The sequence below is a fragment of the Pinus tabuliformis genome, chromosome 6 (genome assembly GCF_031772625.1).
Source record: "Pinus tabuliformis cultivar Carrire ecotype Pingquan chromosome 6, CPIR1, whole genome shotgun sequence".
Lineage (NCBI taxonomy): Eukaryota > Viridiplantae > Streptophyta > Pinopsida > Pinales > Pinaceae > Pinus > Pinus tabuliformis.
In genome coordinates this window covers 1,095,058,461-1,095,072,196 of record NC_142292.1, presented here as the reverse complement: position 1 = coordinate 1,095,072,196, position 13,736 = coordinate 1,095,058,461, and the positions used below count along the sequence as shown (strand labels likewise).

Sequence of the window (13,736 nt, the reverse complement as noted above, 5' to 3'; positions counted from 1 at the left end):
CAGAATGATCCTATATTCAAATCTCTTGAGCTTTGAATTATGATTTTGGTGAAGAGAAACCCGTTGAATACAACACTTCACCCTCCCTTTTGCCTTCTCCTATTGTTCATCATCTTGAGTCTTCATCAAGTCATTCCCTCACCCCTTGTCATATGATCTCAAGTGACCGTGAGCCCTTTCCCCCTTCCGAGTAATAGTGTCAAGGAAGAGCCTGTCAATGATTATACTTTACCTCCTTGGACGCACCCTTAGGGTTTTGATCACGCCAAGACCTCCCCTCTCCGATGTGACCATCACCTTGTGCAACCTAGTTGTTGCACTCCTTCTTTCCCTCACCCTTCGTTACCCTCTCATCACAATCTTGTGGCATCTACAAAGCATAATATTATGAGAAATGATTGTGATAAGAAATTCTTAAGGATAATCATTCATTCCACCATTGTGTAGTTTGAGGGAAGGCCCGACATTTCTAAATTGAGTCATGTTCCTTCTCTTAGGGATTCCTCTTACCTCACATGGAAACTATATTTCCTACCTACCGCCTGCATCATCCTCCATGTGTTTGGGTTTGCATTCGCTTGGGGATTTTCTACATGAGTAATCATATAGGCAAGCACATTTATATTGATTTGATGATATGTTAGTTGCATTAGCTTTTTAATTACACTTGATATTGGCTTCGTCGTATGCATGTTAGGGTAGGATGCATTACATGCTCATTTTCTCATTAGAAATAATATCCTATGATATTTCTCATGGTAGAGTAGTTGTATTTATATTAAATTTGCATACCATTTACTTTTCTGTTTTATGGCCTAACACTAAGCATGGGTGATCATTGACACCATAGAAACATGCTGCCCCGTGGGTTTAGTCTTTGATATGTGCAGGTAACAGGTCTACGGTGACCAAGAGATTGCTTGTGTTCCCATGAGCTCCTGTTCGAGTAGCTTCGCCCACTCCTCCGAGAGATCATGTCCTAGTTGGAGCCAGATGTTAACCACCATTTTGTGGGTGATATCCCTAGGACATTTTTTTTTCTCCGTGATGGTCCTCAGCAGGCAGCCAACAACCCCTTGCAACCCCAATTAGCTCGTTGTGCCATTTTTTTGCCACTTGAGTCAACCATGTGGTCTCTCACCCATCTATCATGATCGTATGTTTAAAGGTGGGCCTCCCAAACCTAAAGGTATGTCTTGTCATTTGGTAATTGAGTACTTTAGTTTGCTTATTGTGGAAATTATTGTGCATGAATTAATGGGGGGGTTTGGCAGAAAGAGTGGACTAGGTTTGTGCACTTGTCTCCTAGATCTCTGTGTTGTTAACCTTGAATGCTAGTCCCGTGGGATCTCTTTTACTAACCTTTGGGCTTCTGGGATGGTATTTCATGGGAAACCCTGATTTTGGATGTGTGGTCCCACTTTCGAGTTCATACATATCATTCCCCTTCTGCTTATTATACTCCCTTACATCACTTCTCCCACCTGGGTCCTCATACGGTCAACCACTCCCTCTCCTTGCCCCACATCTTGTGTTGGTCTTGGAACGATGCCCCAGAGGTTGATGCAGCTGAAAATAAAAGAGAAAGTATAATTGGCCACATTCAACAGGAAATTGTACCACAAAATGCAAAAGGTGGCCGGGCAAAGGCCATTACATGAGCTTTTCCCCTTTCATGGCCATCACCCTGGTTCCTGGAGGCCCTTGATGAATCTCCTTTATCATTCAGGAATCCATGATTGTCCCAACCCCTGGTGGGTGATGAATTGCCCCACCTTAAAAGGGGGTATCCACTGCTATACTTTGCACATCATGATCTCATCCCTCTGAGGCTGAAGCAGTTAACCAAAGAGAATCACAAAAGGAAAAAGGCCTTTGAAGAAGGGTGGAAAAATAAAGGTCGGGGCACCTCATGTACCACGATTGCTCGCTCTTATACATTATATACCCAAGTGTGGGCTTCCCTTGTACCTCAGCATGTGACCTAGGATTGCTCCTTTCATTCCCTATTCCATTCATATCTTCATCACATGCCACCACCCTTTTAAAGGATGTACCATGAACATATCACCCTCTTTAGAAGTAGAAACCACCTAATAGGATGATTGGTTAACCCCTTTTGGAGCTTGGAGACATTGACACATGTCAGATCCCACTGTGGAAAGGCATGTCATTATGAAGTGCCCACTTATTGTCCATGATTTGTAAACTCTTTTACTTGATTACTGTAATGACTTGATATGCCGGAAGGTACGGGGACGCATTGGATCTTATGCAGGAGTACAAATGGTTTCCATTTTGGGTTTGGTCTCCCTATAGGGGTTCTTAACCCTCCAGAGGGCTACATTGGCACATGTAGGGTGTGTGTAGAGAGCCATGGGCCTCCACAACAGTAGACAACACTCCATGGATCCCCAAATATGTTCAGAGAGTGCTCGAGATTCACCTATTGGATGGGAAAAATGCAACTGGTTCACCATGCCCATCCGACCCCATAGTTGTACCACGCACTTGGCAGATGACCGAGGACTTGTATGCTGATGTGGTATCACTTACACCATCATCTAAGCCCTTACAAATGGTCTACAAGCATCTTCGATCTACTTGGAGACCCATGAGGTTACTTGTGTGGCCCCACACCCATTGGGAGCACCACAGGTTTATTATTTGGAGAACAACGGGCCAACCCCTTGTCCACTACTTTTGGAAGTCTTATTCAACATTATGGAACTTATGGACTTCATCAGGCTTCTTAGAGAGCACATCGATATGTATTATTGATCACTCGACCTCTTGAGAGGCTTGTTATTTTGTTTATGAGCTAGTTTGGTGGGCTTATCAGCAAAAGTTAGTTATTTGCACTTTTTTCTATTTTAGGGGCTAATGTAGGCTCAAATAGCTAAACCAAACTCCTTAGAGGTGTATAAATACAAATGATGAGAGTTCATTTCTCATCATCACTGGGTTTGTACTTGTATCTCTCTTGAGATTTTCACTATTCCTTCCTGGTGGACAAAATTTTGGAGCATGGATGAATTTTGATGTATGGATTGCCTTTTCTTATCTTGGAGCTTCTTGATTGGCAATTGATTGGCAAGTTTATTGGTGGTTTGATATATTCTCTTACATGTAAGTACACATTAAATGTTATTTATTCTCTTACTTGGTCACATACATTGATAATGAGATTTTCGCTATACTAGGGCTAGTTCCTACATGCATTTACTGCGAAATTGTGGAATTATGTTTTTATATAGCATATCTCTATGTATGGGACATGTATGTTGAACATATTCTCCTAAGGATAATTCTATGGTTGAATTTTTCTTGATAAGCCACTTCACCTTGCAAAACGAAGTATAAAAGCTCTTAAGGTCACTCTCCTTTGTCCTAATGACAAGCAAAGTTGATCTTAGAGCCTCCTTGACCTACAAACGAAGTCTATCTTCATATTCTTCTTGACTCCAATCTCCCCAAAGGATTAGGCATTGGTCTACCATAAAGTGATCACTTAAAGAAACATTTTTCTTCACCTCTCCCTTTTTCTAGGTCTAGCCACATTAGGGCTCCTATGGCATCATTTTCCCGAAAAACTACCCATAGAAAAACTTCAATCCCTTGGCCTTAACCGTGTTGGTGTCTGTACTAGGCCTCCTCCAAATTTGAGGAAATTTCGATGGTGGGGTTGTGAGATATCCCAAGCCCTAGCCTTGAGATTTGTTTTTACCCAAAGTATCCCTAGGCTAGTTCATCATAGGGATCATTTTGCACCTTCAACTGAAAATCAATTCTTTGATCCCCTTCTCCTCCTTGTTTAGATCAAGTCTATCATTGGTTGCTTAGGTGCTTCCTCTTGGCCTAACCTGGGTCCACTTGGTCTTGTGTGGTCCCATACCTTTGAAAAGTCAACTCTTCAAAAATCACTTGGGAATCCAAGTTCATCAAGGATTTTAGGGTTTTGGAAGCTCCTTTACAATTCACACTACTTAAACCTAGCCCTTAAATCCTCATCCCCTTCTCTAGAGAGCCTTATACCTGCGTAAGAAGCAAGCAAGTCCCATTCTTGAGCCTCCCCTAGGAAAGGGTCCCTGAGATCACTTCACACACATCTTTGTTGACCTATTCTTCGTAAGTGATTCTCTATATATGGGGTCTCCTCCCATTGGGGAAAGTCCGTAAAGAGTAGGAAGCTTTAGCTATGGTGACAGTGGGCTTTAGCTTCATTGTTGCTCTTGGTCTAGCAAGTGCCCCTCTAGGATCCCTTGCTAGTTTGAGCGGTAACAAGACCATGCACTAAAATATTTTTTACAAATATGATTACATTTTCAACCCTCAAAGGGAGAATGCTTGTTTGGTATAGACCCTCAAATTACACACCCAATTTTGCGACACAACATGATCTAGTAGACAAAGTGATTTGTAATAAAATAATTTAGCCAGTTAGCTTAAATTATTCCCAAATCACTTTTACATAAGATCTGACTAAAACACTAGGACTCACCTAAGACTTTGATGATAAATTCCACCCTAGCTTTGGGGTGAGGTTGGAGGGAAAAACTCTGCCGACCATCCATGTTTAGAAACATAGATGAATTAGTGAGACGAAAAACCTCCTAGGATGAAATTTTCGCCAAAATAATAGGCTTACCTAGGTTGTTACATACATACACAGTCTTACTAGCATCATTTACATTACAAATTTGTAGAATGGGTTTACAATGACTCAATAAACCGATGTCTTGATGATCTCTATCCTTTGAAAAAATTGGTACATCTGCTTCCTCGGAACTTTGACAAAAATGAGTGCACCACAGTCCAATATGATTTCCGAATTCAATAGAGCGACAATATCCTAACCAAAAATATGAGTTGCCCTAGAGCTATTCCAATCTTCAATTTAGTCTGGGAAATCAGGGCCTGTTGAGCCCTAAATGTACCCTCCGCACTACTTCAAATGATCCCTCAAGCTTGGTTACTAGAGTGCGAACCTTTCTCACAAATTTCGAGTCTGCCAGGGTAGAGGTAGCCTCAAAATACTTTTCCGCACTTGCCTCAGAGTAATATAGGTGTCTTCGGGTCTGCTACAAATCATGATTAACTTCAGGATGAACTAGAAGAGGTGACATCCAGCCTCAGAGGTACCTCAACCCACCTCGGATTATGAATTTAGCGTCAGAGGACATCAACCTACTCTAGATTTTGGATTTCGTTCGCTTCAAATACTTCGTCCATAATGGTTGTTGATGCCTTGCCCTGCGGATGCCACAAAATTCAACCTGCTGGCTACAGGTGACCTCGACTGGCTTAGGAAGTTTGGGTTCTATTTGTATAACCTCAAACCTACTACAAACTTTAACCAGATCTTCAACTAGTCTCAGGGTACTCAACTTTTGGTAGTATAACCGCTATAGGTTCTCAGAACAACTCAGACGATTGGAGAAGGGTTACCACTGGTTTGCCCAAGGGTGATCTGACACAATTCTAGTCTCAAAAATCTCATTTGCCTCAAAAAACTTGATATTTGGGCCTAAGATAGATTTGTAGATTTTCAAGAAGTAGGTTGATCTGCCTTAACCTTGCCCACAAAGAATTCTCTTCTTCCTCAGATAGTTGCTTTCTTAGCATTCCCACAAAGTCCTCATTGCTTTTTCATATAGTTAAATTTCTGTGGCCAAAACAAAAGAAAAAGTGACTAGGTAGGGAGGTATCACCTCCACCGAAACTAGTCCAAGGAGAAAATGGGTTCTTAAACCCTCAAAGCCTCAGGCTCAAACAAAACGGAGACAATAATCCAATCCAATGATGCCTCCAAATGAATCTAACCCTCTTGTATTTATAGATTTCCTTGAGGGGATTTCTCTCCTTAACTAATTGAGTGGGCTTCACAACAAACCCCAACGTTGGGCTTTTTTGCCCCAGTTGCCCCAAAACTTGCCCTCTGCTGCCCAAACATTGGGTATTTTGGGGTTTTCCCCTTTATCAAGGACTATAGCCTATGGGGATTGATAGGCTATTTGTCCCCCGGGCCAATTAATCCCTTAGGGACATTACAAAAAGCTTAACATGTCAAGGCAAAACTTTGTTTGAGTGTTCGGTATATTTTTACTGGGGTCATGATAGAGGAGTTCAATAATCAATTGCACTAACATCAAGGTACATAGAGGGATTGGTGCTCTTTGATTAAATGCTAGTTCCACCCCCTCATACATGACAAAATCCAATGGAAACATTGCAATCCCCTCATTCTTGAAATCCTAAAAACTGTTAAGTCTACTGGATTATGAATGGGATGTAAAATTCTACTTTCTCCATATGAAGTCCAATGAGGTTGGAACCACTCTCAAAAATATTGGCATCTCATTCATTTTTCTTGCAAGATAATATATATATATATATATGACGTTTTGCCCAATGTTTCCATTTTGAGGGGTCATGTTTCCAGCCGTACTTGTTTCAGAAACTTCTAGATGTTTCCATGTTTTGTGCAACTTAGTTGGATATATGTTTTGCAGTTAGTTTTATTTATTGTGTTGCAGCAACATCAAAGAGAGGTACATGTTGCATAGAGAAGTGTTAGAATGGGAAGTTGTGAACCTTACTCTATTGTTGTTGGGTTGCACTACTTAGAAGTAGGTTGCAAATAGTTTTTACAACTTGTTTGGTTCATATAAGTTGGTTATGTTTTGACACAAACAATTGTGTTTAATATGACCATTAAGTGGGGGTGTCAAAATATATGTTATAATGGTCATATGATATAAGGTTTAAATTATTATATTATTATTGTTTTCCATGTAACCATGCGCCCCATCCTTGATCCCATAGTCAAGAGAAAGATATTTTTTAGGGCTCAAGGCCATTTAACAACAAGGCTCGAAGCTGTTACAACAGTATAATATGAGTTCAACATGTCAATTGCGGGAATTGAACCTGGGCAGTGTTGCAGGAATCATACCCCCCACTTCGACACTAGAAGCACGCTCTGAGTAGGAGTGCTCAGGGAGCACACTGTAGAAATGCAGCTTTTGCCTGAGAGAAAGGGGGAGGGGCAGGGGCATAGGAGGGGAGAGGTGAGCTGGTGCTCTGCCTAGCTGGTGCCTTTTCAGGGACAGAAAGGCAGGAGCAGCAGAAAACCTGGCTAAAATGTTTGTTAATTGTATATTCTGTTACTGTAGATATAACGCATTAGGATTCCCTTCTGAGAAGCTATTAGTTCTAAAAATATACATAATTCTCTAGATGAATTGAAAGATTTCACTGATCTTTAAAGGCAAATATTATTCTATCATAGACAAGCTACAGTGTATTTTGCTTCAAACTAATAGAAAGAACAGAGTTCTGCTTGTCAAAATAAGTGCATTATCTTTACTATTCAATTTTGTATCTTTCTTGTTTAGTTCCATTTTATGTTGACTAAAAGCTTTTTTCTCTGTCTTGCATATGATGGTTAATATCAAGGAGCTCTTCATAGTGAATAAGTATCCTGCTTATCAAATTTGATCCCTGCATTCTTCATCTTATATATTAAATTTCAGTATCTGCTGCTCACTTAAGTAAGCAATGGAAGATGCAGTTATCTCTCTAGAGTGATTTCCTTAAACATCTCCTTAACTTTTGTGTAAAGGTATCATAATTATCGGTCTGATTTCAGGGGGTAGTGGGTAATAGTTTGAATGAGTATCATCTATATATTGAAATAAGGACCACTAAGTGAATCTCCTTTATGAGATAAAATCGATATGATGTGAAGAATTTCAATGCTGCAGGAGAAGATTGCAAATTCTGGAGGAATAGAAGTTGCAGTGAACCATCTCACAGATGAAACTGAGATGAAGAACCTAGCAGTTTCATTGCTATCAGAGCTTTCAAAGGCTCCTCAGCTATGTCAACTTATAGGGGAGACTCAAAATTCTATCCCTTTGTTGATTTCCATGCTCAACAGTCCACATGCAGAAAAGTCAAAAGAAGTATTGATGAACTTATCGGGGGTGGATGCCAATATCATAGAAATGGCAGAAAATCATTATTATGACCCCTTGGTCCACCAGCTTGTCCAAGGTACACTCTTTATGAACAGATATAATAGATATACAACTTACAATATGCATGCACATGCACCTCTTATGTTGACATATTTAAAGCTTTTCTGATGAATAGCAGAAGTGCATAGAAATCTGAATTTTAATTGAAGTTTCTTTTGGATGGAGAAGCAAGAATATCAGCTGTCCGAGTGATTCTGTGCATCTTGATGGCCTGGTTATAAATGTGTCTCCTTAACTATTCAAAAGTCATCATCAAACCAATGCATCCTCCATCCAACTGTAGATGCAAGGTAATTAAATTATGGCCTTTGGAAAACATACTATCTGCATTCCATCTTGTTTCTACAATCACATATTTATTAGTTGGTATTATTATATTATCCAGTCAAGGATTGGATTTGATGTTGTAAATCAATATTGATGGTTTACCATCACCAGTGTCCCAGTCAAACGATGATGACAAATTCGGGCTTGAAACAAACTTGGAACATGAACTTCCATTTAAGCTTTGGTACCTCTTCTTGTAAACCAAGATTCGGAATAGATGAAATTCAACAGATCTGTATGTAGTTCTAAGATCACCAAGATAAAAGATAGGCTCATACAGAGCAGTGTAGCATGACTCTTATAAGACCTGCGAGCTCCCACGGTTTCTACCCGTACCTGCCAAAACCCGCGTTGAACCTGTGAGGAACCGCATATGATCCGCATAAGATCCGCGGAGACCCTCAAAATTTGATTTTTATTTGATTTGATTTTTTTGTGCTTAAAATTGACCATATTTTAAGTTTTTTTTTGTATTTTGCTGAGTCTTATACGGGTTGCCGAGACAATAGCTAGACGAGTCTTATATGAGTCACGCAACATTGATACAGAGGCACTCTACTGTAGAAAAAGTGCAGTGATGAAGTGTGCACAATAATATTATGGACTGAAAATCCAAGAGTAGAAGTATAGAAGCTCTGCATATATATATCAAGTCTTTCCAAGATCAGCCACTTCTTCAGACATCAGCGTGGCTGAATTGACCTAACCTATACTGGGAAGACCTTACCATATATTTTGATGTGTTGAAATTCTAGTTGACTTCTGAAAACTATAACTGACTATAGAACTTTGCCACAAGGACATCCTTTTTCATGAAACACTAAGAGTAGAGTGTAGGAAAGGCTGACAGACTATAGGCTCGTAGTGAAATCCTCCCTTCCTGACAAGTATTCCTGTTGAAACGTTTTCAAGTGAAGCATTCTTGTGGAGAATTAGTAGAGTATCAAGTGGTCTTCCTAATATGATCTTCCCCTCTGATGGATTTTGACTTCATTTTGAGGCCTTTACTATTAAGTATATAGTCAAGAGTTCATACTTTGCTATTTGCAAAGTTATTTTATATCAGACTCATGCCTTCAAAATCATCTCCTTCATTGCAAGTGATGTTGTTGTCTTTGCAGTGATGTTTTGTGGTATGCCATTTTAAAGCTATCCCGTGGCAGAAATAAATCCGGTACAATGTACTATGTGTAACAATATGTATAGACTACAAAATATATCATTAGATATCAAGCTATGAATGGCACATAGATAAATGGCGCTATCTCATAACCGGGCTCTATATTAGGAATTCTCTGTTATAGTCTAAGAATTTTTACCTTTATTATAAAATTTACCTCTAGGAGTGAGGTGGGGTGATATGGAGCTATAGTCCCAGAGTTGCAGATTTGGGTAGGGTTCAGTGAGGTGTCCTCTTCATGGATCATTACCTTGCTATGGGGGCTCACAATATTCAGTAGCAGGATGGATCAGTGTCAGTGATGTAGTCAGATTCCAGATTGACAGTTGCAGACTAGTTGTAGTCAGGCACTGAGGAGCGCAGTGTAGTGTTGGCAGTAAAGCAGGGGGTTCAGTGGTAGAGTCAGCAGCAACGCGGATTCCCGGTGGACAGTGCAGAGGCTAGTAGCAGTCAAGACTTAGGGGGCAAATGCATCATACTGAACACGATTGATTTAGTATTTAGGATGCTTCTCAGTTGTAGTGGTTGCAGTTGCAACAACAACAGATGAGAGGGAGTTGTAGTGCAGATGCAAAGTTGGCAGCAGTATAGCAGTGTCAACAACAGCACAAATGCAACATCAGAGTTGCACAGTAGTTGGTGGGCAGGGCAAGTAGTCACAGTGGCCAGACATGAACATCGTGACAGAGGGTGGTACAGAGACAAGGTGTTGTGAAAGAATGTGCAGCACTAGAGAGAACACCTTCCTCGCCAAGAGGGAGTGTTATTTTTTGTAGCATCAGAGGTGTACTAGTCTCGAAACTTTGTGGAGATGCTACAATACAAGAGTTCTCCATAACCCATAAATCGTTTCTGGAAATTCCACTTAGAAATGTCTCAATTAGATTATTAGCCTATTTTAATTGAAAAATGGCTAATTAATCAGAATTAATTGAGATAAGGTGTGAATCATTTAGAAACTCACACAGATCGACAGGGAAATAATCTGGGCCCTTGATTAAGTTTTCATCTTGGTTGTTGGAGGTCCAACAAAAGATTATAAGAAGTCAATGGGTAGATGGAGAATACACCAACAACAAATATCAATAGCTCAGAAAAATTGATTTCCCAGTAGCAGAGATTCAACAGTGGAGATCGAGTCAGTGAGTGAGTAGCAAGTGTTAGAGTGGCAGAGTAGTAGATTTACGGAGGAGGATTCCAGATCCGGAAGAGTCATATAAGGAGGTCGAGTTTCAGTTTCAGGAGGTTGCACAAGGGCTGCGCAAAACCTCAAGAAAGGCAATTCGATTCAGCTAGGGAGGAAGACGTTCTCAATTCCAGAGGGCCGGAGAAGCGTTTTCCCAGTTAGTAGCAGGCGGGACGACCAGAAGAGAAGTTGATTTAGACAAAGCGTTTGAGGGACCGCGCTAGGGTGATGTAGGGCTTGCGCAGAGCTAGTTGGATGACTAGCTTTTCAGGGGCAGTCAAGTGTTGGGATTGCCTGGAGCGAGGGTGAATTTTCTTCATAAATTTTTTCCAGTATTTCTCTTGGGTAGAATCGCTAGTTTGGCGACATTTTATTGTACTCATAAATTCTACTATTGCTTAATAATAAAAACCTTCACTGCTGCATCGATTTTCCCAAGTTGGGTTTTTCCGGGGACATTTGTCCAAAAATAACTGTGTTAATTTTGATGTGTGTGTGCTAGTATATTTCTCAGTTTCCAGTGCTATTATTTTTTCCGCGGTTTTATTTGTGAATGTCATTGTGTGATTTATTTAGTATTTGCCGTAAAAAAAAATTGTTAAATAAATTAACAATTAGAAGAGTAATTTCAAATTGGTGCAATAGGATTTCAGTAGTGAAATTTTCACATACACCAGTGATATATTCTTCCCAGTGATTTCCTTAATACCGGGACTCCTCCCATCAATGAAAGTCTGTAAAGAGCAGGGAGATTTAGCTAAGGTGATAGTGGGCTCTTACGCCATTGTTGCCACTTGACCTAGTAGTTTCTCCATAGGTACCCCTCCTAAGATCCCTGTTAGTTTGAGTGGTAACAAGACCCAATTGACAAATGTGTACCTAGATGGGTAAAATGTGAAAAGGGCTTGTAATGAGTGGAGGGGGGTGAGATATATGGTATCGTGAAGTAGGACCACACAACCAAAATCAGGGTTTCCTATGTAGTGCCACTCCTAAAGCTAATAGCTAGTAAAGGAGATCCTAGGTGGCAGGGACTAGTTTACGAAATTAACCCCCAAGTTGAGGTAAGGGAACAAGAGTATAGTCAATGCCCATTCTTTCTGCCAAATCCCCCCACTAATCCATGCCCAAATGTGACCAAGAAAAGCAAGCATAGGCACCCAATTACATAATGAAAATCATACCTTTGGGGTTGGATGGCCCACCTTCAAACGTACGATCATAATAGATGAGCGAGGGCACACAATGATTGGCTCAGGTGGCAAAGAATAGTAGCACATCGAGCTATCAGGTGGTTGTAAGGGATTGTTGGCTACCGACTAAAGGCAAATCTAGGAGGAAAATTTTCCTATAGGGGTCACCCACTAGTGGTGGGAAACATGGCCCAAAGGCTCAAGTATGGACTTTGCTAGAGTATTTGGAATTTGCGAAGGATGGTTGTATAGACTCTTGAAACAACTAGTGCAAGAATTAGTACATAATGATATCAACCCATGTGAATTATGGCATAGAAGATATGCTCACCTTCACTATAGAGCTTGGCCAACTCTAAATCAAATGGTTTCAGCTGTTCTAGAATTGCAAATGGAGCATGAAGGAGTATGTAAAAGCTGTGCACTTGAAAAGAATGTCAAGAAGTCTTTTCCAAGCAACAAAAGTAGGTCTAAGGAAATCTGGGTTCTAGTTCATTTTGATGTATGTGGTCCAATGCCAGTGAAATCTCTTGGAGGCTCTTTGTATGTTGTAACCTTTATTAATGACTTCTCTCGCAAGACGTGGATTTTCTTCATGAAGACCAAGGACGGAGTCTCCAACAAATTTCAAAAGTTCAAGGCTAAAGTAGAGAACTTGACAGGAAATAAAATCAAGATTCTGAGATCAGATAATGAAGGAGAATACATCTCCAAGGAACTATTTGCCTTTTGTAAGAAGTTGGGATTAAGAGAGAGTTGGTAGTCCCTTACAATCCACAAAAAATGGAGTTGTTGAAAGAAAGAACAGGTCCATTGAAGAATTTGTTAAGGCAATGATGCATGATCAAGACTTACATATGTTCTTAAGGAGTGAAGCATAGATGACAACAATCTATTTTCAAAATAGAAGTCCTAATCGAATCTTGGAAGATAAGACTCTTGAAGAAGCTTCTTCGCACAGAAACCAAGGGTTGGACATTTGAGAATCTTTGGTTGTCCAGTTTATATTCATGTACCCAAATATAAGAGGAAGAAACTAGAACCTTTAGGAAAGAAAAGAATATTTGTTTGATACAGCGAATCATCAAAGGCATATAGAATCTATATTTCAAGACAACGACAAGTTGAAGTCAACAAAGATGTTACCTTTGATGAGAATGTTGCGTATTGGAAGTCTAAAGAAGTTCCTATGGATTCAGATGATTATAAAGAACATGAAGCTCCCAAGGAAGAAGGCTCAGGTCTGTCCAATCCTTCAAAACATCCCTTAGATCATCAAGAAGAGCCAGAAGGGCCTAGCCAATGTTAGTTTTTGTACCATCGGATGGTGTTCTAGTCTTGACAATTGTCAGAGAGGCTAAGAAACACTAGGACTCCATAACCTAGAAAAGGTTTAAGGAAAATCCACCTAGAAATGCCTTAACTAAGTTAAGTAATCAATAATTAAGTTTTTCCTAAGTCTAATTTAGGGAAAATGATTAATTAACAGTAATTAATTGAGGAAGGTGAGATTTCTCTAGAAATTCACACAGATCAACTAGGAAATAATATCAGCCATTGATTATAGTTTTAATCTTTGTTGTTGGAGTCCCACAGTGAGATTATAAGAAGAAGTCAATGGGTAGATAGAAAATAACGCACTTGAGATTGATTTCCTTAGGTAGTTTGATTTTTTCAGAGAGCACTAGTAGTTGCCAGAAGAGTTCAAGCTAGAGAGGGGAAGACTGCACAATTGCTTCAGAAGAGCTGTTTGATCTAGCTGAAGAGAAGCTCATTCTTAGTTCCAGAGGCCGGGACTATTTTCCAGA

The 13,736-nt window shown here is 40.0% G+C and overlaps 1 protein-coding gene across 1 annotated transcript in view; it reads left to right on the top strand.

Annotated features, from left to right (window-relative positions):
* Nucleotides 1–13,736, top strand: part of LOC149262733 (U-box domain-containing protein 24-like) — a 113,885-nt gene that overhangs the window by 26,700 nt on the left and 73,449 nt on the right. The window contains exon 2 of the mRNA XM_089425121.1: nucleotides 7,767–8,058. Within this exon, the coding sequence (XP_089281247.1) occupies nucleotides 7,767–8,058 (292 nt within the window). The remainder of the gene's footprint in view (nucleotides 1–7,766; nucleotides 8,059–13,736) is intronic.